Below are 26,456 nucleotides of genomic sequence, written 5' to 3' on the forward strand. Positions count from 1 at the left end.
GTTAGGAGGCAGAAACCACACAGAAATTTGAACAAGGAAAGTTTAAAGTATTATTAACTATAACAAGAGCCTGGAGAAATGAGGAATTGACTACTAAAAAGTAGAAAGAACTCTAAAGAATACAGGAAGAGCCTGTAACAGGAGCAGCCACTGCCTAGGGCTGAGAAAGACAACCCAAGGAAAAGCCTCCCTCCCAGAGCCGAGATCCAGACCTGTTGGAGAGGGCACGGCTATGTCTCAGTGAATGGTGGGTGCTGTGTGGTCAGAACTTTCCAGAAATCCATCCATTATGGTGCCAGGAAAACTGTTCATGGGGAGGTGTCTCCCTGGAGGCACTCTGCTATGAAACTGCCCAAAAGGGGTGCCAGGGGAGACTACTGGGCCATGGAGCTTCTGGCTGCTATGCACTGCAGGAGCCCAGCTGCTAGAATCTGGTATTGGGGAATCTGGTACTGTCTACACAGCAGGAACTGGAAAAGCCATCTATGCTGCAGGAGCTGAGTGATGGGAAAAGCAGCCCACACTGTGGAGCCTGCCAGAAGGAACACACCAGACCAGGCCTTCCTTCTCCTCCTGCAGCATCTCTCTGTCACCCTCTACTGGCAAAGTTTAACATGGTTCCAGCTGACAAAAGAAGATAACTGAACCAGCTCCATTCCTGCATGTCAGGTCATGAAGAATGAATTTTAGGTTTGAGAGGCAGTCAATTGATATATGGCAGAGTCTACTTCTTTGTCTACTCACCTTTCATATGCTCCTTTTTACACACACTTGAACTCTCATACAACAAAACCTCTCTATAATTCCATCTAACAAGATATAGCTTTTTATCTTAGAAATGAAGAAGCGGGACTTCCCTGGCAGTCCAGTGGTTTAAGATTCTGTGCTTCCACTGGGGTTCCATCCCTGGTTGGGGAACTAAGTTCCCACATGCTGCACCACACAGCCAAAAAAGAAGAAAAAAGAAAAAGAAATAAGAAAAGAAATGAAGAAGGCTTCACGCTCTCCCCAAAATGAAGACACACACAGTCCCAACAGTTACTGTATCCATTGCTGGCTATGTTAATTACTCTTTAAATTCAGTCACAGTCCCATTGAATATTCTTGTTACTTAAAGACTAAACTGGGGAATTCCCTGGTAGTCCAGTGGTTGACTCTGCATTTCCAGCCCCCCCCCCACAAAAAAAAGAAAAGAAAAGACTAAACTGTAAAGTTAACTTAGGCAACTTGTATATAAAATTAAAATGAGGTGAAAGTCTGAGAAACTATCACAGCCAAGAGGAGTCTAAGGAGGACATGAAACTAGATGTAAGGTAATATGATGTTTAGATGGGATCCTTGAACAGAAAAGTGACATTAGATAAAAACAAAAGAAATCTGAATAAAGTATGAGCTTTAGTTAATAATAATGTACCGATATTGGTTCATTTATGGTGGCAAATGTATCATACTAATATATGATGTTAAAAAAGGGAAAACTGGGTGTGAGGTATATGGGAAGTCTGTACTATCTTCTCAATTTTTATGTAAATCTAAAACATTTTTAAAATTTAAAAATTTAGTTTTTAAGAGAAGGGACAAGGCCTTCCCTGGTGGTCCAGTGGGTAAGACTCCACACTCCCAATGCAGGGGCCCTGAGTTCCATCCCTGGTCAGGGAACTAGATCCTGCATGCCGCAACTAAAGATCCCGCATGCTGCAACTAAGACCCAGCGCAGCCAAATAAATAAATAATAAAAAAAAATTTTTTAATTGCGCTTGAAATGTTGCCAGTTTTTAAAAAGTAATCCAGTCTATGGCGTTGCACACCATTCTCAACATAGGCCTTCGACAATATACGCATACTTTTAAAGGTACAAATTATGTCGAGAGTAGCCAGTGTATATATATATGGCTCAATTTTACGGAAAGCAGTTTAGAAGTCATGAACAAAGCGGGAAGCACAACTAAGGCAGTAAATGAGACCGCCTGGAGAGTCCCAGGGAAACACCGTGAGACATTACATAACAGCAGCCAGCAACAAAGAAAGAAATTATGTTCAGTTTCCATATATATACATATACACACATACACTAAAGAAGGCCTGTGGAAATCATCATCTGACCTCTCCAGAGAAGGGATGGTGAACCATTCTACCCCACACTCCTCTTCCCCCCAGAGCCAGCCTATCCTAACCTGAAGCAGATTCCACCTGCCGGGGCAGGGGTGCCAGCAGCTGTCTCACCTGCATCCTCAGGACGGCTCACATGGGAGGGGGAAGCGGCCTGGTCAGGAGGGTGCATGCGGGCCCTCCCGGAGCTCTGTGCATTTTTGTTTTTGTTGCTGGTGTGAAGCTGACTTCTCTTGCTCATGAACTTGGCTCAACACCTTGCTCTGTTGCTGTTTTTGCAATCTGTCACTTCCTTGCTCCATCTCTAGTGAACTTTTGCTGTAGAATTTCTTGCTCCAGGGCCTTAGGTTGGGAGAGAGACCAGAATTAGGGCTCTGTGTTTTTTCACAACTGAGGGGGCACTGGTTGGGCCTCCCATGCCATGGAGGGCACACCGGATAAGACTCTGACACACAGGGTGGCTGCCACTGCTTCTAGGTGTGCAAGTTATTCAGCTGGGAAGATTTTCCTCCACTGAGATTAACAGGGAGGCCCAGATTGCTGGTTGTGTCAGTGAGGGTGTTTCCAGAAGAGATCAGCATTGGAACTGGTGAATTGAGACCCGCAGATAGCCTTCCTCAGGGCTTATGGGCGTCAGCCAACCTGTTCAGGGTCCAGATAGAACAGGAAGGTAAGGGAGGACGAATTCTCTCTCTGCCTGAGCTGAGGTCACAGCTTCTGTGCTCGGGCAAGGGCTCTCCTGGTTCCCAGGCTTTCAGATTCAGATTGGGACTTACACAGCCTCGATTCTCTGGCCTTCAGATTTGGACTCAATAACATCACCAGCTTTCCTGGTTTTCCAGCTTGCAGAGGGCAGGATGTGGGACTTCCCGGCCTCCATAACCTTGTGAGCCAATTCCTGCAGTATATCAATCAATCTCTCTCTCTCTCTCTCTCTCTCTCTCTCTCTCTCTCTCTCTCTCTCTCTCTCCCCATATATATATACGTGTGTGTGTGTGTGTGTGTGTGTGTGTGTGTGTACCCTCTTCGTTTTGTTTCTCTGAAGAACTCTAGCACAGCTTCCTGTCTCTTCTGAACCCTTCTTTTGCATTTTATTTTCTCTAGCTTCTCTTTATACCCCCAGGTTTTGAAACAAAATGTGAGAGAGGAATATTTAGGTTCATGATGCAGCATTGTCTCCGAATAGCTGCATGTCACTGGGACAACCAGGGAGCCTCCCTGAACCTCAGATCCTTAATCTGATAAGGAACTGCAGTGGCTGCCCCCAGGCTTTAGTGGGCTCTGCTAAGCTTGAGCCACTGCCCTGGACAGTAAGTTCCTGGAGAGCAGGGACCTCAAGGCCTTGAGCATGTTTTTTTTCCAGTGCCTTACACAGTGCCTGGCATACAGCACGCACTCAATAAATGCTTGCTAAATAAACAGTTGATTATGTAAATGCCAGTTACTGTGATTATGCATTCATATATGTCACAAGCCATATCATTTAGGTTCAAGATGGTACTGGAGAAAACAAACAAAAAACCCCAACAAATCTGGTGGAAGAAAGTGAATGGAGAGCTAAAAATTCTAGGTACTATAACTGGAGAAATAAAATGGGTAAGAGTGCCTGTGTGCTCAGTGACCCTTCAGAGTCATTGGAGTGTGTTGGGGCTGCCTGAGCTTGGTCCTGCACCAGGATGCTTCAAAGCCTTATTGAAAATGTGTGGATCCCCATGAAGCCCTACTGTACCCAAGTTTACCAGAAGATTTGGGTAGGAATAGGATTGATGGGCTTCATCATTTATAAATTCAGGAGTGCTGATAAAAGAAGCAAAACCTTGAAAGCTTCCAGTCCTGCACCTGCTCATGGTAATCATTAACCAGCTTTCCTTGCACAAGACATTGGTCTGACTGTGTTGAGGGAATGTGGGACATCGTGTTGACTTGCAGCAGTCCCACTGCCCTCGTGCATGAACAAACGTACCTGTGAGAGCCCCCGCCCCCCCGCCAAAATGACTAAGAGTTGGCATGATTGCTCCCAGTTGTGTATTGACCATGTTTCATTTGAGTGTCTCAATGGGGCCTCTTTTCTCTTGACGTCTGTGACCTGTCTGGGATCTTTGTTTTTGGATGCTGATGGCCCAGTTTAAATCCTAACCTGCTGACATAGCACGTCCATTTCCTTAAGAATGATTTTAGAGGAGCCAGGAAAAGCTGATTGTGTTTGAAAAGTTCAAACAAACTTTAAAAAGGCATTTGGAGGAAACTGAAGAAAACTTCAAAAAACTATTCCTCAGCGAGACGAGAGAAGAAATTACTTTCTTTAAGCAAGAACAGGGTATTCTGAAAAAGGGACCTAAATAAGAAAGAGCTGCTATAAGATATTAAAAAATATAATAATTGAAATAAAAATTCATTAGAGTTTGAAGATCTAGTTGAAGAAATGTTCAAAAGCATGGAACAAAGTGACTAGGAGATGGGAAATAGTTGATAATAAGAAAATTGGAGGATAGGGAATTCCCTGGCAGTCCAGTGGTTAGGACTCGGCACTTTCACTGCTGGAGGCCCAGGTTCGATCCCTGGTTGGGGAACTAAGATCCCGAAAGCCGCACTGCCCAGCCAATTAAAAAAGAAAAGAAAAGAAAATTGGAGGATAAACTTAGCATACCTATCAACCAACTTAGGATTTCCAAAAAGAGAGTAAACAGAGGGAAAGGAAAGGAGGAAGATATCAAAGAAATACTCAGAAGGGAATTCCCTGGTGGCCCAGTGGTTAGGACTGAGTGCTTTCACTGCCATAGCCCAGGTTCAATCCCTGGTCGGGGAACTAAGATACTGCAAGCTGTGTGGCTCAGCCAAAAAAATTAAATTAAATTAAAATTAAAAATAAATACTCAGAAGAATTTCCCAGAAGTCAAGGGGCACAATGAATGAAGAGACTCATCCCTGTGAATCTTCATGATAACAGGGATAAAGAGAGAGGCTTAAAAGCTAAGAGAGAGAGAGACAGACAGAGAGACTGACTGACTTTCAAAGGACCAGGAATAAAAAATGCGATCGGATTTCTAAACCTCAACCTCAGGATCTAAAAGAAAGAGGAGCAATGCCTTCAACAGTCCAGTGGAAAATTACTTTCAACACAAAATTCAATACCCAATCAAATTATTAATCAACCGCGATGTTTAATGAAGATGTTTTCTAGACATGCGAGGTCTCACAAAATTTACCTCCACACCTTTTCTCAAGAAGCTAATGAAAGATATGTGCCACCAAAATGAGTGAGAAAACCCAGAAAGAAACATAACCTAGGATTCCAGCACAAGAGAGAAGGAAGGGTATGACAGCTGGGCAGCAGACCTAGAGAAAACCCAAGCCTGACTGGGGCAGGAACATGGGGACTCCAGGGGGGGATGCTCCTGGAATAAAATGGAACTGGGAGAAAAGCTGATGCCTCTGCCCTTGTGGAAAGTTGTATGGGAAGATTTAACAAGGAGGGCATAACACAAAGCAAAAGTCTTTTAAAAAGGTATATACTAAGTACACACACACACATACACACACACAAAACCCCAAAATAGTTGTATCAAGAAAGGAAATTCCATCGTCAAACACTGTTTGCCTTAAAGGTGAATAATGTTTCATATGGTCATAATAATATAAACACTGAATATTGACTTAACTAAAATTGTAATATATCAGTCAGGATCCCAACAAGAAACAGCTTTTTTTTTTTTTTTTTTTTTGCAGTACGCGGGCCTCTCGCTGTTGTGGCCTCTCCCATTACGGAGCACAGGCTCTGGACGCGCAGGCTCAGGGGCCATGGCTCACGGGCCCAGCCGCTCCGCGGCATGTGGGATCTTCCCGGACCGGGGCACGAACCCGTGCCCCCTGCATCGGCAGGCGGGCTCTCAACCACTGCACCACTAGGGAAGCCCAAGAAACAGCTTTTAAATGGGGTAATTTGAGGAGAATTTCAGAGATTGCTTGAGCAGTGAAAAGAAAGCCATTATTCCTGCCCCACCACACCTGAGAAGGCAAAAGTGGTGGAGCCGTTATCAGAAACAGAAGAGAACTAAAAAAAAAAAAGAAGAGAACTAAATGGAGAGGGTGCTGAGAGTGGAGCCGAGGATGCAGCAACCTAATAGAAGTAACTGAGGGCATGGGCATCTCTGCTCACTCTCCCTCCCCACTCCAGCTGCCTGCCTATGCCCTGCAGTGTCCCAACCCACCCAGAAGCCCTAGAGTAAGAGAGCCCATTGATGTGGTCCGTACAGGTCAGAGTGGGTCTGGAAGGGCTGAGGGAAGACATCCAGCACAAACCTCAGTGGGGGACTAGAGGAAGGGAATTTAAAGAGAGCACAATCCGCGTGTGTCATAAAGAGCAGGAAATTAGGAGCCAGTGTCCAAACTGGTCAGTCAAGAAAGGCAAGATCAGCATAGGACTTAGAAATATGGCAGCAAATGCCAGAAAACAGCCAAAACTGTTGAAGGAGGGTGCTCTGGGGAGTGTGAGTGATAAGGGACAGTCCAGAGGACTGCTTTTCCATTATACATCTGTTAGTACTAATAAGCCTTTTTAAACTTTGTACACGTATAATTTCGATTAAGGTAAAAATTAATAATATTCATTCTAATCATGAGAAAAACATCAGGCATATCCCAGTAGAGGGGCATTCTACAAAATATTGAATACCTAACCAATGGTCTTCAGAATTGTCAAGATCATCAGATACAAGGAAGTGTGAGAAACTGTCACAGTCAAGAGGACCCAGAGACATGGCAACTAAATGTTATGTGGTATCCTGGATGGGATGCTGGAAGAGAAGAGGGGCATGAGGTAAAAACTAAGGAAATCTGAATAAAGTATGGACTTTCACTTATGATAACTTATCAATATTGGTTCATTAATAGTTACAAATGTACCATACTAATGTAATTTGTTAATAATAAAGGAAACTAGGGGCAGGATATATTGGAACTCTCTGTACTATCTTCTCAATTTTTCTGTAAATCTAAAATTTTTCTACAAAATTGTCTTATTAAAAATAATAAAAGAGTTTACAGTAGAAATAACCTTAAAAGACCACAAGAAAATTTTATGAATTTTATTTTATTTGTATGATTTGGAGCTTTAGTAGGGCTGGATGTTTTTCCAGGCTTTTAAATTATTTTTGCATTCAAGACATTAAATCCCAGAATTTCAGCAATGATCCTGGTTATTCATTCATTCAACAAGTATGTGTCAAATGCTGACTACATGCCAGGTAGTACCCTGTGCTCAGCACTTGGGGTACCAGGACCTTTTCAAAATACAGCCCTGCCATTGTCTTTAAACCCTTCAGAAGCTGCTGGGTACTCTTAGGTTCAAAATAGGGCATAAAGTTCCATCTGCCTACCACTGCCAGTCATTTTTCCACACCTCTCTTCTCTCCAACCACACTGGCCTCTTTTGTTCCTTGAAGATGCCACCTTCCCTGCTGCCCCAGGGCCTTTGCCTATGCTGTTCCCTCTACTCAGAATACTCTTCCTCTCTCTGCTCCCCTCACCTTTGCCCAGGTAACTCTTATACTTGGAATCTCAGCTCAGGCCTCACTTCTTTCTTTCTTTATTTATCTTTCGGTCTTCTTTTTTTTTGGCCACACTGTGTGGCATGCGGAACTTCCCCCACCAGGGATCGAACCCATGCCCCCTGCAGTAGAAGCACGGATTCTTAACCACTGGACCACCAGGGAAGTCCAGGCATCACTTCTTTAGACACAATCCATCTACTTGTAATTATCCCCTGGTCATGTGGTTATTTGAGTAATGCCAGTGTCCCCCATGGAATGTTTGCTTGTAGGTTCTATGACAACTGGGACAGTGTCTTGTTGGGGACAGTGTCCGTGTTGTTCACACTGGTCCCCAGCTTTTGGTGTAATGCCTGATATGGTGCAGGGACTCTATGAGCACTTGTTGAATGAATGAATGGTAAACAGGTTATGGTCCATAGCCTTCCAGTCTATTGCATATCCAGACCAGGGTGTGAGCTCCGGAAGGAGACAAGAGGAGGCCATCTCCCCTGGCTACTGTCTGGATTCCAGCTGCCCCTGGGCCTGCCTCCATCAGGTCCTGGTTTACAACTCATAGCCATTTGCTTACTTCAGATTTACAAAAACCCACTGAGGTCTGCATCCATGTCATTCCTATGTGGCCATTAAGAAAAGTGACATCCAGAGAGGTTAACTGAATTGCCCAGAGCTACACTGTTACTGAAAGCCCATATTTAACATTCTTTTCTTACCGCCTCCTGAACTCTACTTCCACGCAAACTTAGCACCAGCTCTGGGTTAACAGCGAGCATTTGCTCCTGCATCTGGGCTGTGCCCTAAAGTGTTGTGTCCTCGCGGCGGCGCAGTCCGCGATTGTTTGGGCGTCTCCAACCTGGACCACGCGCGCCCTCTGGCAGCTACAGTGGAGACTGGGCTCCCCGCGCTTCAAAAGAAACGGGAAGTGGCAGTGGACGTGTGAACTCCGTGTAATGGCCACGACACTTTGGGGTGCGTGTACGGGGGTTTCGGGGCGCGGGGTTGGGTCGGCCGCCCCGGGTCTGACGCCCGCCCCCGCCCTGGGCCTCTGGGCAGTCTGGGCGGCGACAAGGCCGGCTCCGGAAGGATGCGGGCCGCGCCCCAGGCAGAGTTTGGGGGATCAGATGAGTCTGGGAACTCCTGGCTGAGTCTTGGCTTCCCCATCTGTGAAGTGGAGATGATGACAACTACCCGGTTCGAGCCAAGACTGCCCGGGGCCGAACTGACATCGGCTGGGCTCTCAGGAGTGTATCAGTTCTCCCTGTACTGCTCTCCCCAAAGCCCAGGGAAACTTTCACGCTCAGCCTGCTGGGAGATGGGGTGGAGGACACACTTTACCTTTAATGTCTTGATTAGTGCATAATACGTGTACATAGCAATACCAAAAATAAATTAGAATTTTGGGCCACGGCTTCTAACCACCACCGTTCATTGTTTTTAGTTCTTCTCAGCTGAAAATGATTCAGGATACAAAATGTTTCCATGATCACTTTATCTTTTCTTATGTTTCAGGGGATAATTTGACTCCTAACAAAATCCAATCCTCGTGTTAAGGATTTTTTTCTTATCTGCTTAGGTTCTAGGTAAATTGGGGAAATATATTTGCATTTCATCAACGGCTTAAGGTGATTTAATCTGTTTAATCCCCAGCTTCATTCCAACCAGGGATGGAGGCAGCAACAGTTTCTTGCCCACTGATGTGTGTCAGGCAGAGTACAGGGCACTGGTGGCAGAGAGGTGAACCAGATAGGGAAGATGAGGGGTGGCTTAAATTGTGACTGGGCCACAGACAGCCCTAGCCACGGTGGGTGAAACTACATGTTGTATTTGAGGAGGGCTTCATCCTCTGGGCACCTACAAAACTGGGCTCTGCTGTGGCCTAGAGGAAGGATAGACCGTGGAGGCCTTGTGGAAGCCTGGCCTCCTCATTTTATCTCAGTTTCTAGTACAGAGGTTCACTTCCTGCAGCCTCACAAATATTCTGAAGGGTCACGATAAAAAGAGGGGATGAAAGGAAAAGAATTGATGAAGAAGACCAGAATAGAGAGGATGTTGCCAAATGCCAATTTATTGCCTCTATTTCCTGACCAAATTTTTCCCTTTGATGTATGTGGTTCTCCCACCCAAACCCCCCCTACCACATGCATGCTTGTGGCCTCCCTAGAAGGCAAACAGAAGGGCCTCTCAGTCCTTGGTCTTGAGGGATGTCATTCTAACCATGTTTTAGACATTTTCTTTCTTGTGTCCTCTGTACTCCTTTAGAAAAGTTGGAGCGCTCTCTAAATTCTGTAGCATATTTTCAGGGGCTGTCAATTGCCCGAGTGGGCAGCGAGCTGTGGGCAGGAGGGAACTCAAAAGTCGGTGGGTAAAAAAAAAAAAAAAAAAAAAAGTCGGTGGGTGTGGAGACTGGAAAGGATATAGGAGACTTTGCTCTGCTTCCCCAGTCACTCAATCATATGGTGATTGGTGATGTGAGTGAAACTCAAGAAGAAACGTTCTCCTCTCCCCAGTACCTTCCTTAAGGCTCTCCCTCTATCATAATCTCTAAATACTGATCCTTTTTCTGGGGTCCAACTCCAGAAGAAAGGAAGAAGTGCACATGGCCTCTAAATACCTGAGAGCATGGTCCACCTCATTAGCAACCAGAGAAGCCCATTAAGACTGCAATGAGATGTTGAGCAATTTGCCAATTTTAAATGTGCATAATCCAGCAGTTCTGATTCTAGGAATGTATCTTAAGAAAACAGCTGAATAAGTGTATCAAGATAAATGTGTGAGGATATTTTTGAATCCCTGATTATAATAGAAGTCCCTCAGCAGGGAATTGGTTAATAAATTATGGCACATGTCTAGGCTGGAATGTCATAGAGATTAAAGAGCCTAAGGAGCAGGTAGTCTCCTGGTTTCCCGGGTGCTTCACCAACACCCATGTGGTCCTGGCCTCATTTCAGCCCCTGGCACTCCTGACATTCGTGGCCAAACCCCTGACATCCCCAGCTCCCGGCTGTGGGGGTTGGGAATGACCCAGAGGGGAGTCAGGGAGGATGGGCAGAGGTCTGGAAGGCACCAGAGCAGAGAGTCTACAGCTTCCCCACATGAGCAACGTACCTCATGAGGTCTATTCGGAGAAGGTTACCCTGCAGGCGGCCTTCTGTGGATCCTGGTTCTTCTAGATGACCAAAGCAGTGATGCTGGGTTTGGCTGAATTCCTGAATATCCTGGTGATGAGATGAAAAAATAAAACATTTCCTGTCCCGTGGTGCACATGAACAGGAAATCTCAGCACCTGGATGTTCTGGTGGAGTTTTAAAAATATATATATATATATTTATTTATTTATTTATTATTTTGGCTGCGCCGGGTCTTAGCTGTGGCACGTGGGATCTTTGTTGTGGAGTGCGGGATCTTTTAGTTGCGGCATGCGGGCTCTTAGTTGTGGCATGCGGGCGGGATCTAGTTCCCAGACCAGGGATCGAACCCTGGGCCCCCTGCGTTGGGAGTGCAGAGTCTTACCCACTGGACCACCAGTTGTTGTTTGGGGAACCCGTCCTCCCTTTCTCTGGCAGCGAGAAAGGGAGGATGGGTTTGGGCAACCACTGTCTCCCACTTCCAGCTTCTGTAGTTTAAGGGAAGCTGGCTCTGCTCCCTGGTTCCAAAGCCAATCACCAGGACTTCTGCTAGCATTACTGTCTACACAAGGGTAGCTTGCTAAGCTTGGGCCACTTCTGCCTCTGCAGAGAGTTTAAGTACAAGGTATGGGTAGGGTGTGCAGAGCCACAATGGAAAATACAGGAACTCAGTGTTAGTAGCAGCTGAGCTGTCTATCACCACATGTAGGCCAGGCAGACAGGAGAGGGAGGGGATTCTAGGCCCTGGAAGGAGAGAGTCGTGTAGAGGAGGCTGCCTTGTTGGACTGGCAAAGGTGAGAGTCTTCAAGGTTGACTGAGACAAGAAAACCAAGTTGAGGTTGAGCGGGGAGATCAGTGTAGCTGGAGCCAAGTAGTGAAGGCAGAGTAGGAAGAGATAACATGGGAGAGGAGGAGGTCATTGCAGATTTTATTCTAAAGGCCATTGAATAAAAGCCACTGCAGGAGATTTTTAATCAGAAGGCAGTGGTCTGACACCTTTTTGGAGATCACTCTGGATCCAAGGTGCAGAAATGCATTGTATTTGGGACAAAAGTACAAGCAAGAAAAGCCCTTTGAAAGCTGTTGTGGAGGAGGTGGTGGCATAGATGAGGGATAAGGCAATGGAGAAGGGTGAAGAGGTGGGATTCAAGAGCACAGAGACAAGTCAAAGGGGGAAGGGTCTTGTGGCGAAGTTGGATGATCTTGGCTACTTCACTCCCAGCCTCAGCTTCCTTTCCCAAACAGAGGTACTACCCACTTCACAAGAGTAAGTTTGACAAGTGTAATGGTTAAGAGTATTGTTTTTGCCAACCTGGATTTGAATCTCAGATCTGGCAGGTGCCAGCTGTGTGACTTTATGCAAGTCAGTTAACAGTAGATTGTAGCACTTGTTGAATGCTTTTTATGTGTTAACCAGTAGAATCCTCCCCAGACTAAGACACTTTCTCTGTTATTCCAGTTTACAGGGGGAGGGAACAATAATGGGGACAGAGCAAGTCATTTGTCCGAGGTCCCAGCCAGGATTTCTCTAACCACCACATTACCCTAGCTTTTCTGCGCTGAAAACTGGGATAACAATACTACCGACACTTTCAGGTGTGTTTGAGAGGATTCAAGAAGAGGACTGGCAAATAGTAGGCACTTGTAAATTATTATTTTAACTACCATTATCATTTTTTTGTTTGTTTTCCCGAGTTTTGCAGGGAGCAGGCATTACGTGGAAAAATCCTTGGATTTAAAAAAAAAAGACCTCTCAGGTGAGGGGAAAAAACTGCAGCTGTCGGCTTCTCAAAGTCACTCGGAGATGGGCTGTGCGGGCGTGGCTTAGAGGTCGGGGCGGGGCCAAGAGGAAGAGCCAGACCTAGGGGGCGGGGCCAAAACCCGAGGGTCGAGGCTAGGGGCAGGCCCCGGAGGGAAGGGGCGGGCCGAGGGTCCGCAGCGCATGCTCGGTGGTGCCGCCAGCTCTGCAGCTGCCGCCAGCGCCACCGCCCACTCCGGGCTGGCCAGCGGCAGGCGGCCGGGGAGCAGAGTAGGGCCGGGCTGGGTGAGCGCACGGCCATGGCCCCGTGGCTGCAGCTCTGCTCTGTCTTCTTCACAGTCAACGCCTGCCTCAACGGCTCCCAGCTGGCAGTGGCCGCAGGCGGCTCCAGCAGAACGCGGGGCGCCGACACCTGTGGCTGGAGGGTAAGGAGAGGACAGCGAGTTTCTTGCTGTCCCCCAAAGCGCGGGGGCACAGGTGCTCGCGGGCAGTGGCGCCCGCGTCGACTTGCCTGCTCTCCGCAGAGTGCGCGGTGGGGCTGGGATCCCGCTGCTCCCGCCCTCCTGCGTCCCTCCCTGGTCGCTCGTCTGCCTGCCTCGGCTGGGTTGAAAGAGGCCGCTCGACCCCGGCTTTGTGTTGCTAATGAGGCGCGGCCACTGGCCGGGGTCCGGCTCCAGGAGGGCGGGCGAGAGGGACGCCCGGCGTGGGGCAGGAGTAGGGCGCCCCACCCTTTGTTCCAGGCCCGGGACCTCCTCCCTCTCAGGACACAGGGCCCCGGGCTGGGATCCTCCGAGCTGTTCGCATGCGGGGCGCTTTGGAGCGGGAGTGGGGGTCTTCTTTCGGACCTCCGGTCCAAAACTCTGCAAAAGCCCGGGATTGCCAGGCAGGGGACCCTGAGTGCTGGAGAGGGGTGCGCCCCTCCTCTTTAGGAGCCGCTTTGTTCCTTCTGGGCCAGGCCGTCTTACCCCACTTTCACCCCCACCTCAGACTCCTGACTTGCTGGTAAATTTTGCTCCCGTATCCAGCCCTTGGAACGGTCTCACGGATGACCCCCCACCTCCACCGCCATCCAGCTTGAGTTGAGGATATTTTTCGTGGCCAAAGGGAGGAATGAGCTTGTCACCTCGGGCAGATGCCCGAGACGAGACTGGAGGGATGCACCGACTTTGTCCTGTGCTTGGAGCCCTCTGCCCCTAACCCAGCGCTTCTTCGATGCCATCTGGGCGATGGGACATGGGGAGGGGGGTGTGCGCGGGGACGCTGCCGTCCCGAGTTTCTATCAGGGCTCCTGGGCTTGGGCGGCCAGAGGACCTGGAGACTGTGTCCATCTGCCCAGCACTCCTCCCACCCAAGCCAGGACCAGCCTGGTGTCAGGGCACTCACGGCCTTCAGCCTTGTGGAGGGGACACCGGTTTGCACTCAGGCAGCCATGGAACATGACCTTGGCTTTTCTCCTGGGCAGCCATGAGCCTCAATTTCTTCACCTGGAAAACAGGAGTAAGTGGGATTTCCTAGTTTCCCTAGCACTACTGCTCTGAGGGATGGGTATGGGGTAGTTCTCTTAGAACAACGTCCACCCACCTCTTGTGGGGTGCTCTGAACGACCTCAAGCAGTTGAGGCCTAGAACCTGACATCCCTTTAGGGGCACAGGCTGGTGCCTCCAGCTCACTTGCCCCGCATTCAGAGAAACACAGTGCAGAAAACGAGGTATGAACCAAGTAGCTGAAATGTCTTCAAACCCAATAGCTATGCTATAGACAGCTATAACCCACCCTCTCACCAACCCCATAGTGAATATAACCTTCCAATTTGAGTAAAACATCACATTTTCTTACTGTCCCATTTTAGTAAAAATACCACTATTCTTGGTTTTGTTTTTTTTTTTTCAATAGATACCAAGTTTTCCTCAGTTTTTAGATCAAAAAGTTTTCCTTAAGGCTTTCCCATGTTGACTTACCAATCCTAAATTTTCTGGATCTAAACTGGTGTGTTGGCTTTTGAATAACAGCATCACAGATATTTTATTCTGCATTTTCATAAGCCGGCCTAGGTGGATCAGCCCAATTTGCTGTTTTTCTGCACTTGCCCAGGTGGCTTCACGTGTCAGTGCAAAGACCTTGTGAAGTTTTAATGCTGTGGGTATAGCCGGGCCCCAGAGGAGCCAAGCTGGCGGTTTTGTGCTCTCTGTGGGAATGTGTTTGCCCCTAAACCTGCACACCCACAGGATTAATGGGGGCCCTCATCCCAGTGGCTTCACATTCATGCTGGGGGTGACCTTCTCAACAGCTCCTACCTTGGCCTCACAGTCCTTTCCTTGGGGTCATCTTCACCTACTTTTTGAATGAGCATGGAAGCCTCAGGGCCATCTCCTGTATTCTAGGCTCTTCCCAACCTGATACGTGGCTCCTTCCCTCCTGGACTGGTCTTTTGATGCATCTGATGGAGCCACCAGCTTTCCCTGACCCAGCTTGTCCACCTGCCTTACATACTCACCTTTCCAACTCCAGCCCCTGGCCCTCCCACCCTGCTCCCTAACTCCTGTGCCCTTCTTGCTGCCGAGGCATGCTTTTTCCCTGCTCCTGGGATAGCTTTTCCTCCCCTGAGAACCCCCTGCTTGGCCTAAGACTCAGCTCAAGTGATGCCTCCTCAAGGATGCCCTCTGAATGCCATTCCCCTTGCTTCGCCTTCTCCTGCAGGTCCTTGCCTTTGGTTCTCACCAGACTACATCAGTATTTGTTCACATCTGTGTCTTCAGAGTAGTTTCTTTAGCCAGACGCTTAACCTTATGTTGGTGAGCTCAGAGCCTGGAGCCCTGTAAATCTTGGCTGAACCCAGTTAGACCCTGCAGCCTTCCTGCTAAATCCTGTATGAAGTGATCGATTTTAAGAAGGGGAGGTGGGGGAAGGGCCACGATCAGAGCAGTGAGCTCCAGTGTCTTCTCCGCAGTGAGCTTTTGTACATGCTACTCCCGCCTGTGTTCCTTCTCTTTACATCTCAACCTCCCCTCTCAGCTCCAGCATCACTTCCTGCAGGAAGCCTCCTCTGCCCCTACCTCCCTAGGTAAGTTTTTACGGAAGTTGCGCTGTCAGAGGGCTGCCCAGTAAGTACTGGTGTACAGTTACTTGGCTATTTGATTCATGTCCGAGTCCCCTACCAGTTAGTGGGTGTTCAGCCCATAGTACTTGGTCTCAGTGCTGACTGAGGTTGCTTACAGTCTAGTTGGGGCTATGTTAACATATAAGAATAAGGGTCGGTGATGTGTGATGCAAGCAAGAGAGGGCTTCCTGTGGGTCTACGTCACACAGAACCTGAGAAGCTGGAGACACAGCAGGATAGAGAAGTGAGCCCTCAGGAGGGGCAGGATCTGGGTGCTGGAGAGGAGCTGAGCGATTGACCCCCTGGCTCTCCAGGGAGAGGTTGTTCCAGGAACTCTTGCCCCTGCAGGAATGTGTATTTTCTCAGGACTCGCAAGGTGACTGGAGCCAGCTAACCCTCAGCAGCTGTAACCCTCCCTTCGGGGCTGCTCTCAGAGGAGCCAGCCTGGTCTAAGTGGTTAGATTTCACAACCTCCCCATTATTAGCGGGGCAATTAAGGGGCCGATATCATCTTGAACACAGCGCAGTGTTTTAGAAATGAATTGTGGGCTCACTTCCTCAACTAGTTTTTTTTTTTTTTTTTTTAAGTCTCTTAGGGCTCTTGCCAGGTAAAGTTGCTCTTTGAGTAATAAATACAGTTTTCGCAAAGAAGTAACAAGTTGTAAAACTTCCAGAGGGGCCAGCATCCTCATTTACACTGAGTCTTAACTGCTTGCTTCTTGGAAGTGGAATGGTTTTGTTTGTGATGGGTAACTTTATGTTGGTCACTTGCACTGAGGTTTTTTCCCCTCCTCTTGCCTTGCTGGTTGTTTGAGAAGCCTATTTATGGAACAAGAAATTAGGAATCTATTCCCACAGGTTTTTATTTAGTGGCTTTTCCTGCAGTGGAGGAGGAGGGAACATTTCTTGCCTTCTTACCTAGATGGGGTACACCTTCCCTGGTCTATTATCCCTGAAACACAATTTCCACTTCCCCCCCCTTCCCCCACCAAAGTCTGTTCCTTCAGGAATTCAGGAAGCCAGAATGCTGGCATCGTCTTTACAATGAAGTGCAAGTTTCCCATTTAAGGCAAATACTTCATCTCTAAAGGTAGGAAGGAATAGGGTGGTACTTGGAAAAGAAGAAGTTCCAGCTGATTAAAATTTAGGTTCCTGATAAAAGTCCAATCCAAGAACTCTCCTTGGCTGCGGGCCCAGCCATGTTTATTTAATTCTGAATTGGATGTGTTTTCATTCACTTGCAGCTCGTGGCTCTCAAGGCTGCATCTGGTCTGCCTGTCCTGTGGCCGTGTTGTCCATGTTACACATGCTCTTGTGTCTTTTACAGAATTCTTGGTTAAAAACGAGTCAGCCCCGGTTGACACATTTTCAGAGAAACATTTTTATAAGAAGTGTGATGCTTTCTTCCAGCCTGTTTTGCTATGTTAATTTGGGAATCCTTTGGCTGGGGTCCATCTTTCTTGAGCAGCCCTCCCTTCTCTCCCCTCCCCCATCCATCCAATGGACCCGGAGCCCCTGCAGTGCCTGGGGCATTGTGCTAGTTATTAACTCGGGGATACAGCTGGGTGAATGAGACCAGCAACTAAGTTCCGACGGAGGCACCATTTCCTTCCAAACGTGATTTCTCATAGTGAAGTCCAGGGGCTTCCAGTATCGGGATTGCCTTGGGAGCTCGTTAAAATGCAGATTCAAGGCCAATGGGGCCAGAATGGGAGTGAGATGGGGCCCAGGAACTGACATTTTAACAAGTTCCTGTGATGCTCTCAACGGTGAGAATCGTTGCTTTAGGAGACAGGGCTTCTGTGGTCACAAGAAGGAGGCGGGAAGCCACATTCTAAACGTTTAAAATCAGCTTACTTGAAATTACTTCACTGGACTTTTAGAATGTAAAGTGGAGACTTTGTCCGAGCTCTGGAAAATGGCAGGGGTGAGGCTGGCTGAAGGAGGACCTGGGCAGCCAGTCGTTTTGGGTGGGTGTCTCTGGCTTGGGGTTAAAGAGGAGGCTGGGGGTGAAGCGGACCCGACACTTCCACTGGGTTCCTCCCCAGAACAGCTGGGCCTGTCTGGAAAACAGTCTCAGCAAAGAGTAGGGTAGGATCCAAATCATATCCTCAGCCATTCAAACTTTACAGATGGCTTCCTTACAAAGGCAAGAACAGCTAATGCTTTTTTAAGTCTTTATTTTAATTTGAGTATTTTTCATGCTTCATTTGGCCTAAAATGTTTTTTTTTTTTTCTTTTAAAAAAGTTTTCAAACTGTCTTTCCCTCATCAGTCCCTGAACTTTTCACATACCGTGCCCCGGCAGATGTCTGCTGCTGCTGGGGCCACCCAGTCAACAATTAATTGTTCCTTTCATTCCTTGCTGCCTCTTGTGTCTGCCCCGATGGATGGGTTTTTAGGCTTCTGGAAGCTTGGGTCCCCCATCCTCAATTTGTAAGAGAATGGGCTGAGGCAGGGGCTCAGGTATCCCCAGAACTTGACAGGCTAGAGTGGGGGACAGCATCTCTGGAGCAGACCTCTCTCCTGCCACCCTACTCCGGCAGCCAAGACCATTTCCGTTTCACATCTCCCCCAGATTTTGAGGTTCTTCTGCCCTCAGCAAGCCCAAGGGACCTGTCTGTGTTGGTGCCACAGGCCCCATCTCCAGGCAGCCCAACTTGCCTGGCTGGTGGGAGGCAGTGTCCTCCTGGGCAGTGTTTGTCTTGGCTGCCAGGATGTTCTGAATGGGCCTGACACACGATTAGGTGACTGATGGCCCCGTAACACATTGTCTCCTCCAGGGCCTGAGGCCTTTGAAGCTCTTCCCTGTGGGAAGTAGACTATTTGCTCTATTAAAATGCCTTGGTATTTCCTCTGTTTAACCACAGGCCACTTCCTCTCTGCCACTCTAAACCCGGCAGGGCCACCGGCTGATTGAAAAGACACAAGCCCAGGAGTGATCACATCCTATTGAAACAGATAGTCTTACTGCAAATTAAAGCTGGAGCAGGTCTCTAAGAGGAAACCCAATCTACTGGGGATTCGTTGACATGGCTCCTTATCTTGCTCAGAATTTAGCCTGTTGATGTCATTCACACTTAAAGCCCTGAATGCTTTTTTTTTTTTTTTTAAGAAGGGAAGCCTAAATTGTAACCAAATTAGTGTGCTTTTCATCTACATATGGCAGGTTAAAGCGATTTGATCAACTGAATTTCTCATTGTGTGAGTTGAGAACTCTTCAGTGTCTGGGAAGAGCATGATGTCTATTCATAGAAAACCATACTTGGCTTATTCTCTGCTTGCAGATTCTGTCTGCTTGTTCTCACGTGTTCAGAAGCCCAAGTAAAACGTTTATAGCTTAAATAATACCAAGAATATATCTGGGAAGACTGTCCCTCATGCCTTCCTGAGCAGTATCTGGGAACGGTTTAATTATTAACGTGAGGCATGAAACTAAAAATTGAACAATTGAAAAATTACCTAAGTAACAAAGACTGACATGACATTTAAACTGCATCTGTACCCTGTTTCTTCTGAAGGGGCCTAAAAATGGAATAGCTAGTCTCTAATGAAGACTATTATATTTTTAAAATTTATTTATTATATTTTTATTTATTTTTGGCTGCGTTGGGTCTTTATTGCTGCATGCGGGCTTTCTCTAGTTGTGGCGAGCGGGGGCTGTTCTTCGTTGGGGTGCGCGGGCTTCTCGTTGCGGTGGCTTCTCTTGTTGAGGAGCTCTAAGCACGCAGGCTTCAGTAGTTGTGGCTCGTGGGTTCTAGAGCGCAGGCTCAGTAGTTGTGGCGCAGGGGCTTAGTTGCTCCGTGGCATGTGGGATCTTCCCTGACCAGGGCTCGAACCCGAGTCCCCAGCGCTGGAAGGTGGATTCTTAACCACTGCACCACCAGGGAAGACCAAGATTATTATTTTAACATTTGCAACTCCATTGTTCAAACCATCCATGATAAAAACAGCTTTCCTTTTCTTTGGTTCCTTGTTTAGAAATGTTGGGGGAAGGTGGATATAGCTAATTAAGGCTACAACATTTAAAGGGGGGACTTAATAGGTACCAGCTGTCCTCAACAAATCACTGGATGGATGACAAAATAAAGATGTGATGTGAACACACATGTAATTCTCTTCTAAAACGGAAGTTGGCCTGTAAATTGTGTGATTTAATAGGGTAAATGCAAACTACCTTTACTATGCACTTTTAAGAAGAATTTGTTTTATAGTAAACCTAATGTCTTATTTGCATAAGGCTGGTACATTAAAAGTTGAAATGGCAGGACAGATGGCAGGTATTGTGGGAAGTTTAACAAATGATAATTTTATTGTATGTTTCTTCATTCCAAACCTCATCTAATAGGCATTAACCATGAGGCTTTTCATTAAAATTACTACATTGTAGGGGAGCTTGCTTGAACTTATCAGAAATGCCTATAAAATTGAAGCAGTGACTTTGAAAAGAGAATGGAAATTGGTAACATTAATTAAAATGTTCAGATGGATATTTACCTTTCACACATTAAATGAATACTTCAAATGAATCCTTTTGAAATCATAAGGGATTAGGCTTTAACTATAACGTTTTTAGATTTTGAAAGTCCTTTATTCCCTTAAAAACTAGGAGTTTTTCCAAGTGTTCTGTTTTGTCAGTTTTGTAGATTTTCCCCCCAATGAATGGTAACCCTTTAAAAAATGCTGGCTGTGGCCCCAGACTTCTGTTCTAAGCTGGACTGTTTTACTTGCCAGTGGGAGGGCTGATGGGGATAGAGGGAGGGTTTCCTTGTAAAGAAGAGGTACATTTTCCTGAGATGCGCCATGTGGTTCTCTGTGATTTTATTCTGTCCAGGTGATTTCTGGCTTCTCTTCTCCTGAAAAGGGTTTCTTCCCCTTTTATCTGAGGAAAATGCAATGCAGTCCAGACCAAATGCAGGAGCAGTCAGCCTGAGCATGGTCCCTGTTGAGTGACAGCTTATCGCCTCCATCCTCTGGAGGGGGCACATTTGCTCTGGGTGGGGCCCAGGCCCTCGCATGGTTAGGATTTGTTGTGACTGCTCGATATCTGAAGTTCGCAAAGACTTATTTGGTGTGAGGAGGCAAGAGCAGCTCCCATGTCAGGCCGTGGTTAAACTGTAGTTACGTTTTCTGGGAAAACACGAAGCGGAGTAGGACCAGGCCCCCGTCTGTAGGGGCTTCCTATCCAGGCGGGGCTGCAAGACAACTCCCCGTCCTCGCTCTGCCTTGTCCACTCCTCAGAGAGTAGCATGAACCACGGTTCCTGCTGCCCCTCATCCCAGAACATTGCATCTTATGCACTGGCCAGTGTGAGAAGCAGGGTGATGCGGAGCAGATGTCTGAGGTGCTGCTGGGCGCCCACCTTTGGAACTCTGGCTTTTTAGCCCACGTCTCAGTTGGTTCCCAGTAACTCTGGCTACTTGCTTTGCCTCAGTTTCCCCTGCTTTGGAGGAGGCCCGCCTTTCCCCGGGAGCCTTCTCCACAAAGCCCCCTAGGCTCCCTGTGTGAATTTCACCTTTGCCAGGAAGCCTGCATTTAGTAAAGTCAGACTCGCCCCATCATGCCTCCAGATTTAGTGGGATGCATTCAGTCTTTTGCAGTGATGCAGCGAAGAAGGGGAATCTTGATTTGCTTATGAAGAAGACACTTAATTTGGACGGTTCAGAGGAGGCTTAGAGGGAGGGATCAGATGGCTGAAGAAGACTGGCCTCACTGGGGGGACTTTGAGTGCGCCCTCTGGCGAGTGGAGCCAGGAGGTGGGGACAGTTTGGGCAGAAGGAAAGATGTGGGTGCGAATTCCCTGGCGGTCCAGTGGTTAGGACTCGGCACTTCCACTGTGGGGCCCGGTTTCCATCCCTGGCTGGGGAACTGAGATCCTGCAAGCTGCAAGGCGCAGCCAAAAAAAAAAAAAAAAAACAGAGAGGAAAAAAACAGAAAAATGTGGGTAAAGCTGGAGGAGGTCGGCTCATTGGAGGCAGTGGAAACAAGAAGGCTGAAGACAGAGGCTGGGACTAGATAAAGGGGTGCCTTGAATTTTGCCTACATGTACTTGTCAGGGATGGTGAGGCTTGGAACGTTTCTCCAGCAGATGAATGGCTTGATAGGAGTGACCCTCAGCAGCCATTCCTTCATTCAGTGAGTATTTGGCGTTTTCTATGTGTGAGGCCTGGTCTCTGGAGCTTAGATTGTAGTAAGGGAGACAAATAGGATAACAAACTACCAGACCTGCTCTATTTAAAATAGCAACCACTGCTGTCTCGCTCACCTCTTTTCTTCACTTGAGTTTTCTCTACAAAATTTTTTTACCATGAAACACACAGGAGTGTTTTCTTGTCTGTCCGTGCATCTCCTTCAGTGCACTGTCAGCTCCCTGGCGGCCGGTCCTTGATCTGCTTCGTTCCCTGCTGCACCAGGAGATGGGTGGCGGTGCATAGTCGTTTCTCCCTACGTGTGACCAAGTGCTCTGAAGGAAATTAAAATGGGGTGATGAGAGCGGGTGAGCTCGGTGGCCTCTCTGAGGAGGTGACATGTAAGGCGAGCAATTGTAATGACAGTTTCCTCTGAAGTTCTATAGTTACCTATGTTCTATTTTTAAAAAAATTTTATTTTTATTGAAGTATAGTTGGTTTTACTCATGTTTTGTTAACATTGGTGCATCATGTGGCATTAGGTGCTGAGAGTAGCATAAAAATCTGCTCGCCTTCATTCACACCACAGTTTATTGGCACTGTGTCCTCATACTGGCCAACTGCTAGGCTGTAGGACAGATTCGCAGGGAATGAGAGAGGCAGTGGTTAGGGCTGGTACTGGATGGGAATCACAGTTGGCAAAGTGTTGGTTGCTTGAAGAGGGGATGTTTGGACTGTCCAGGTTGTACTGCACCGTGGATGAAAAAAATGTAAAACATGACTGCTAAGCGCTAACTAAGCATCTTGGTTTTGGACTTTACGACACAAAGTGAATGAAATGACTCTTACTCCCTGGCAGCAGCCCTTAGGTGGTATGACAGCTTGGTCTTTTTAACAGAGATACAGGTCTCATTTTCTTTCGGTCCCCTCTGGTTGTGAATGCCTTTCATTTTCTGAAGTCACTCGAGGGTCCATCCAGAATCAAAGATGCTCTTTGCCGCCTTTCCAGGGCTGTGGGTTTGCCGGCCAGCTGTGGTAATGAGGTTTTGCCCAGCTTTGATTTTCATGCCTTGCCTCCCTGTGGGAGGAACTAGATATTTCTGATCTTACCTCTGCTCATATTCAGATCCAGCCAAGCAATCAGTGACTTCCCGGGCTTTTTTGTGGGAGACTGTGGGAAAAGTCCTGGTTGGCTGGCTATGAATTAATGAAATCCTTAGAAGGGTTCACTAAAGATAGCTCCTGTGGTTTAAAAAAATAGCATTGCCTTTTTAATTTGAGAAAGAGGTCATGGAGTTTTACCAAAATTAAGCAGAGAAAATGTAACATCTGGTTGTGCTGCCTGAAGACTGCTGCAGTGGGGGGCTGGAGTGGTGGGTTCCGAGTGTCTGGCGCGCCCAAGGTGACTGCCAACCAGGTCTCTCAGGGCTGCTCTGGACACGCAGGCTGCCTCATTGTTCTCCTCCCTGGGTTTTGAAGCTTGAGACACAGAAATTCTATCCCAACATCTTTTCACTTGAGCACATTTCCCATCTACTGAGCTTTCTTCCTTTTGCTTAAAGGGTCACACTTTTTTTTTTTTTCCCCTTTAAGTGCACAGTTTTCAAGTTGGAGATTAGGGTAATCATTGCTTTTATCTCATTAAAAAAAGATTGGGGTAGATAATGGGGGAGAGTTTGGGTGGAAGGCAGGAGAGTTTTAAAGAGCAATTCTAAAAAGTTTTTAAATTAGTAGGAATTCTGATAAGAGGAGAAAGAGAATGATAAATTGCAGAAGAGTTTTAGGGAAAGGCATAAAGGGGTTTTAAAAGGACCTGTTCCTTGAGAGGTTACCTGGTGGTCAATGGTTAAGAACCTGCCTGCCAGTGCAGGAGACACGGGTTCAAGCCCTGGTCTGGGAAGATCACGCATGCCGTGGAGCAACTAAGCCCGTGTGCCACAACTACTGAGCCTGCACTATGGAGCCTGCATGCCACACCTACTGAAGCCCAGTGCCTAGAGCCCGTGCTCCGCAACAAGATAAGCCACCACAGTGAGAAGCCCGCGCCCTGCAACTAGAGAAAACCCACGCACAGCAACGAAGACCCAACGCAGCCATAAATAAACTATTGCCTTTTTGGGGAAAAAAAAGGACCTATGCCTTTTTAAAAAGCAGAAACTTAAATGTCTTAAATGTCTGCCATGTGTACATACCCCCTCAACCACTACCCAGTTAAGTGAATAATAAGTTACACTACTATGGGTTTTAAAATTTTATTTTAGGGACTTCCCTGGTGGTGCAGTGGTTAAGAATCCGCCTGCCGATGCAGGGGACACGGGTTCGAGCCCTGGTCCGGGAAGATCCCAAATGCCGCGGAGCAACTAAGCCCGTGCGCCACAACTATTGAGCCTGCGCTCTAGAGCCCGCGAGCCACAACTGCTGAGCCTGAGTGCCACAACTACTGAAGCCCGCGTGCCTGGAGCCTGGGCTCCACAGCAAAAGAAGTCACCGCAACGAGAAGCCTGTGCGCTGCAACGAAGAGTAGCCCCCGCTCGCTGCAACTAGAGAAAGTCCACACGCAGCAACAAAGACCAAATGCAGCCAAAAATAAATTTTAAAAAAAAATTTATTTTAATCCTGAATCTATTCTGTATTGAGACTTTATACTTTGGGGTGTACATTTTCTGAAACAGGAAGATGAAGCTGTTGCTGCCCAGCCCCCACCCAGACCAGCAGGCAGCCAGTCAGCTCTACCTGGGGCTTTACTTTACTCTCTCCCCTATATTTTAGATTCTGAAAATTTCAAACCTATAGAAAAGTTGAAAGAACAGTGGGGTGAGCACCTATTTCCCCTTAGCCTAGAGTCACCAGTGCTTTGCCTCACGTACCTCAGCTGTACTCCTAAATATCCTTCATGATTTCTTTCTGAATCACCTTCCAGGATTCAGACAAGGGCCACTCGCTGCTTATAGACACCTCCTGTCTCTTTAGTCTCCTTTAATCTAAAGGAGTCCCTCCACTTCTTTTTGATCCTTTATAACATATACATCTGAAGAGTCAAGGTCACTTGTGGTATAGACAGTCACACAACTTGGATTTCTGATTGTTTCCTCATGATTAGGGTCAAGTTAAATATTTTGGCAAGGTCCCTCTAAAGGTGAGAGTGTGACACTGTTGGATTTTAGATATCAATAGGTAACAAATATAGGTGCAGTTTTAGCAAAGAGCAAAATACATTTTTTCTACTTGAAATTGTACATTTAACCCAGTTTGGTCTTGTGTTATTTGTCTTTTTTAAAAACACAGTGCTTTACAGTAGGGCTTTCCTTTTACTTTACTGAGCGTCCAAAGAAACTGCAGGGTGTCATTTGTGCTATCCTGTAATTTAACTTATTTCCTTGAAGACGATTTGAAATCAGTTGTGCTCTCAAAATTGGGAGTGCTGGATCCCAAGAATGCTTAAGGCTTTTGCTGTTCACCAGGGCTTTTTGCAAACAGTTGTAGATGTCGCCCTCAGCGACCGACCAGGAATGAGTTCCTATTATAACCTCCCCTTGGCTGGGGCAGGTTTACGGTTGAGTGCTCCCTCACACCCAAACTCAGCCACTTCTTTCCTTTGTGCTAAGAAAACAATGAACTTTATTTCCAGAAAAGGCCACTTCACTCAAAACATGTCCTCAATTTCCAGTCTTCTCCTTCTATGATTGTGTATTGCCTAAATTATTTTATTAGAGACCCTTAACAGAGTTTCATTCGTTTAACTTGAATTACTGTCTTCTACCTCGTGGCATGCCTTTTCTTTCTTTTATTTGTCCCTACCCCAGATTTAAAGCCCAAAGACTCAGCAAGTTAATATTGATTATTTTTCAAAGTAAGTTAAAACGTCAAAAAGTGACAAGTTGTTATTCTCCCAGGGTACCAGGGAGACGACAGAGACAAGCCCTGCATCTTTTATTCATAAGTGCAGGGAGCCGGGGAGGGCGCTGGAGGGCCTGTGCACCAGTCGTTTGTTCAGCTTTCAGGACCAGGCCTCCTCCCCTGCTGGCCGTGAAATGTCATGCCGAGATGTAATAGCGGGACATTCAGCGTCCAGAGAATGGACTGCAGAGGTTCAACCCCGCTTTTCATTTTATTTTCTGGCACCGAATCCACGGTCGCCTCCGTGGCCTGACAGCAGAAGGCCAGAAAAGCAGCGATCGGGATGCTGGTAGGGGTGCTGTGCTGGGGTACACGCAGGGCACCAAGGATGGGCCAGGGTGTGCCTTGGGAGAGGGCGGCGGGCTGCCTTTGCTTAGTCTAGTCTACCCTGCTCGAGGAGAGGGTTCTTGTTTCCATGGCTCTTCTACTGTCAGTTTTGGTGGGAGAGGGAGTGTAGAGTGCTTTTGAGTTCAGAGCTCACTCAGGGATAAACATTTCTGTGTAGAGGGCAGTCCTGGGGCAGGGAGCTGAGGCTGTGAGACTCCCTGGGCTCTGACATTTTCTTTAGAAAAAGAGAAATCAGGCAGCACTTGCTAAGCAGGCTTAGAACTTGATTTAGAGCAATAGTTCTCAATTGGGGGTGATTGGGGAATCTCTGGAGACACTTTTGGTTGTCACAACTGGGAGGTGGTTTGCTACTGGCATTTCCTGGGTAGGGACCAGGGATGCTGCTAAACATCTTCAAATGCACACGTCAGCCTTTCCCAGTAATAGCCCAAAATGTCAGTAGTGCTGA

General features: G+C 47.2%; 1 protein-coding gene and 1 pseudogene across 1 annotated transcript in view; both read left to right on the top strand.

Annotated features, from left to right (window-relative positions):
• Positions 1-3,785: 3,785 nt before the first annotated feature.
• Positions 3,786-3,968, top strand: LOC136129966 (ATP synthase subunit ATP5MJ, mitochondrial pseudogene; annotated as a pseudogene).
• An 8,840-nt stretch (positions 3,969-12,808) lies between these two features.
• The window catches only part of IL17RD (interleukin 17 receptor D), a 61,472-nt gene continuing 47,824 nt past the window's right edge, over positions 12,809-26,456 (top strand). The window contains exon 1 of the mRNA XM_065885429.1: positions 12,809-12,964. Within this exon, the coding sequence (XP_065741501.1) occupies positions 12,839-12,964 (126 nt within the window). The 5' untranslated portion in view covers positions 12,809-12,838. The remainder of the gene's footprint in view (positions 12,965-26,456) is intronic.

The sequence above is a fragment of the Phocoena phocoena genome, chromosome 10, assembly GCF_963924675.1.
Source record: "Phocoena phocoena chromosome 10, mPhoPho1.1, whole genome shotgun sequence".
NCBI classification, from domain to species: domain Eukaryota; kingdom Metazoa; phylum Chordata; class Mammalia; order Artiodactyla; family Phocoenidae; genus Phocoena; species Phocoena phocoena.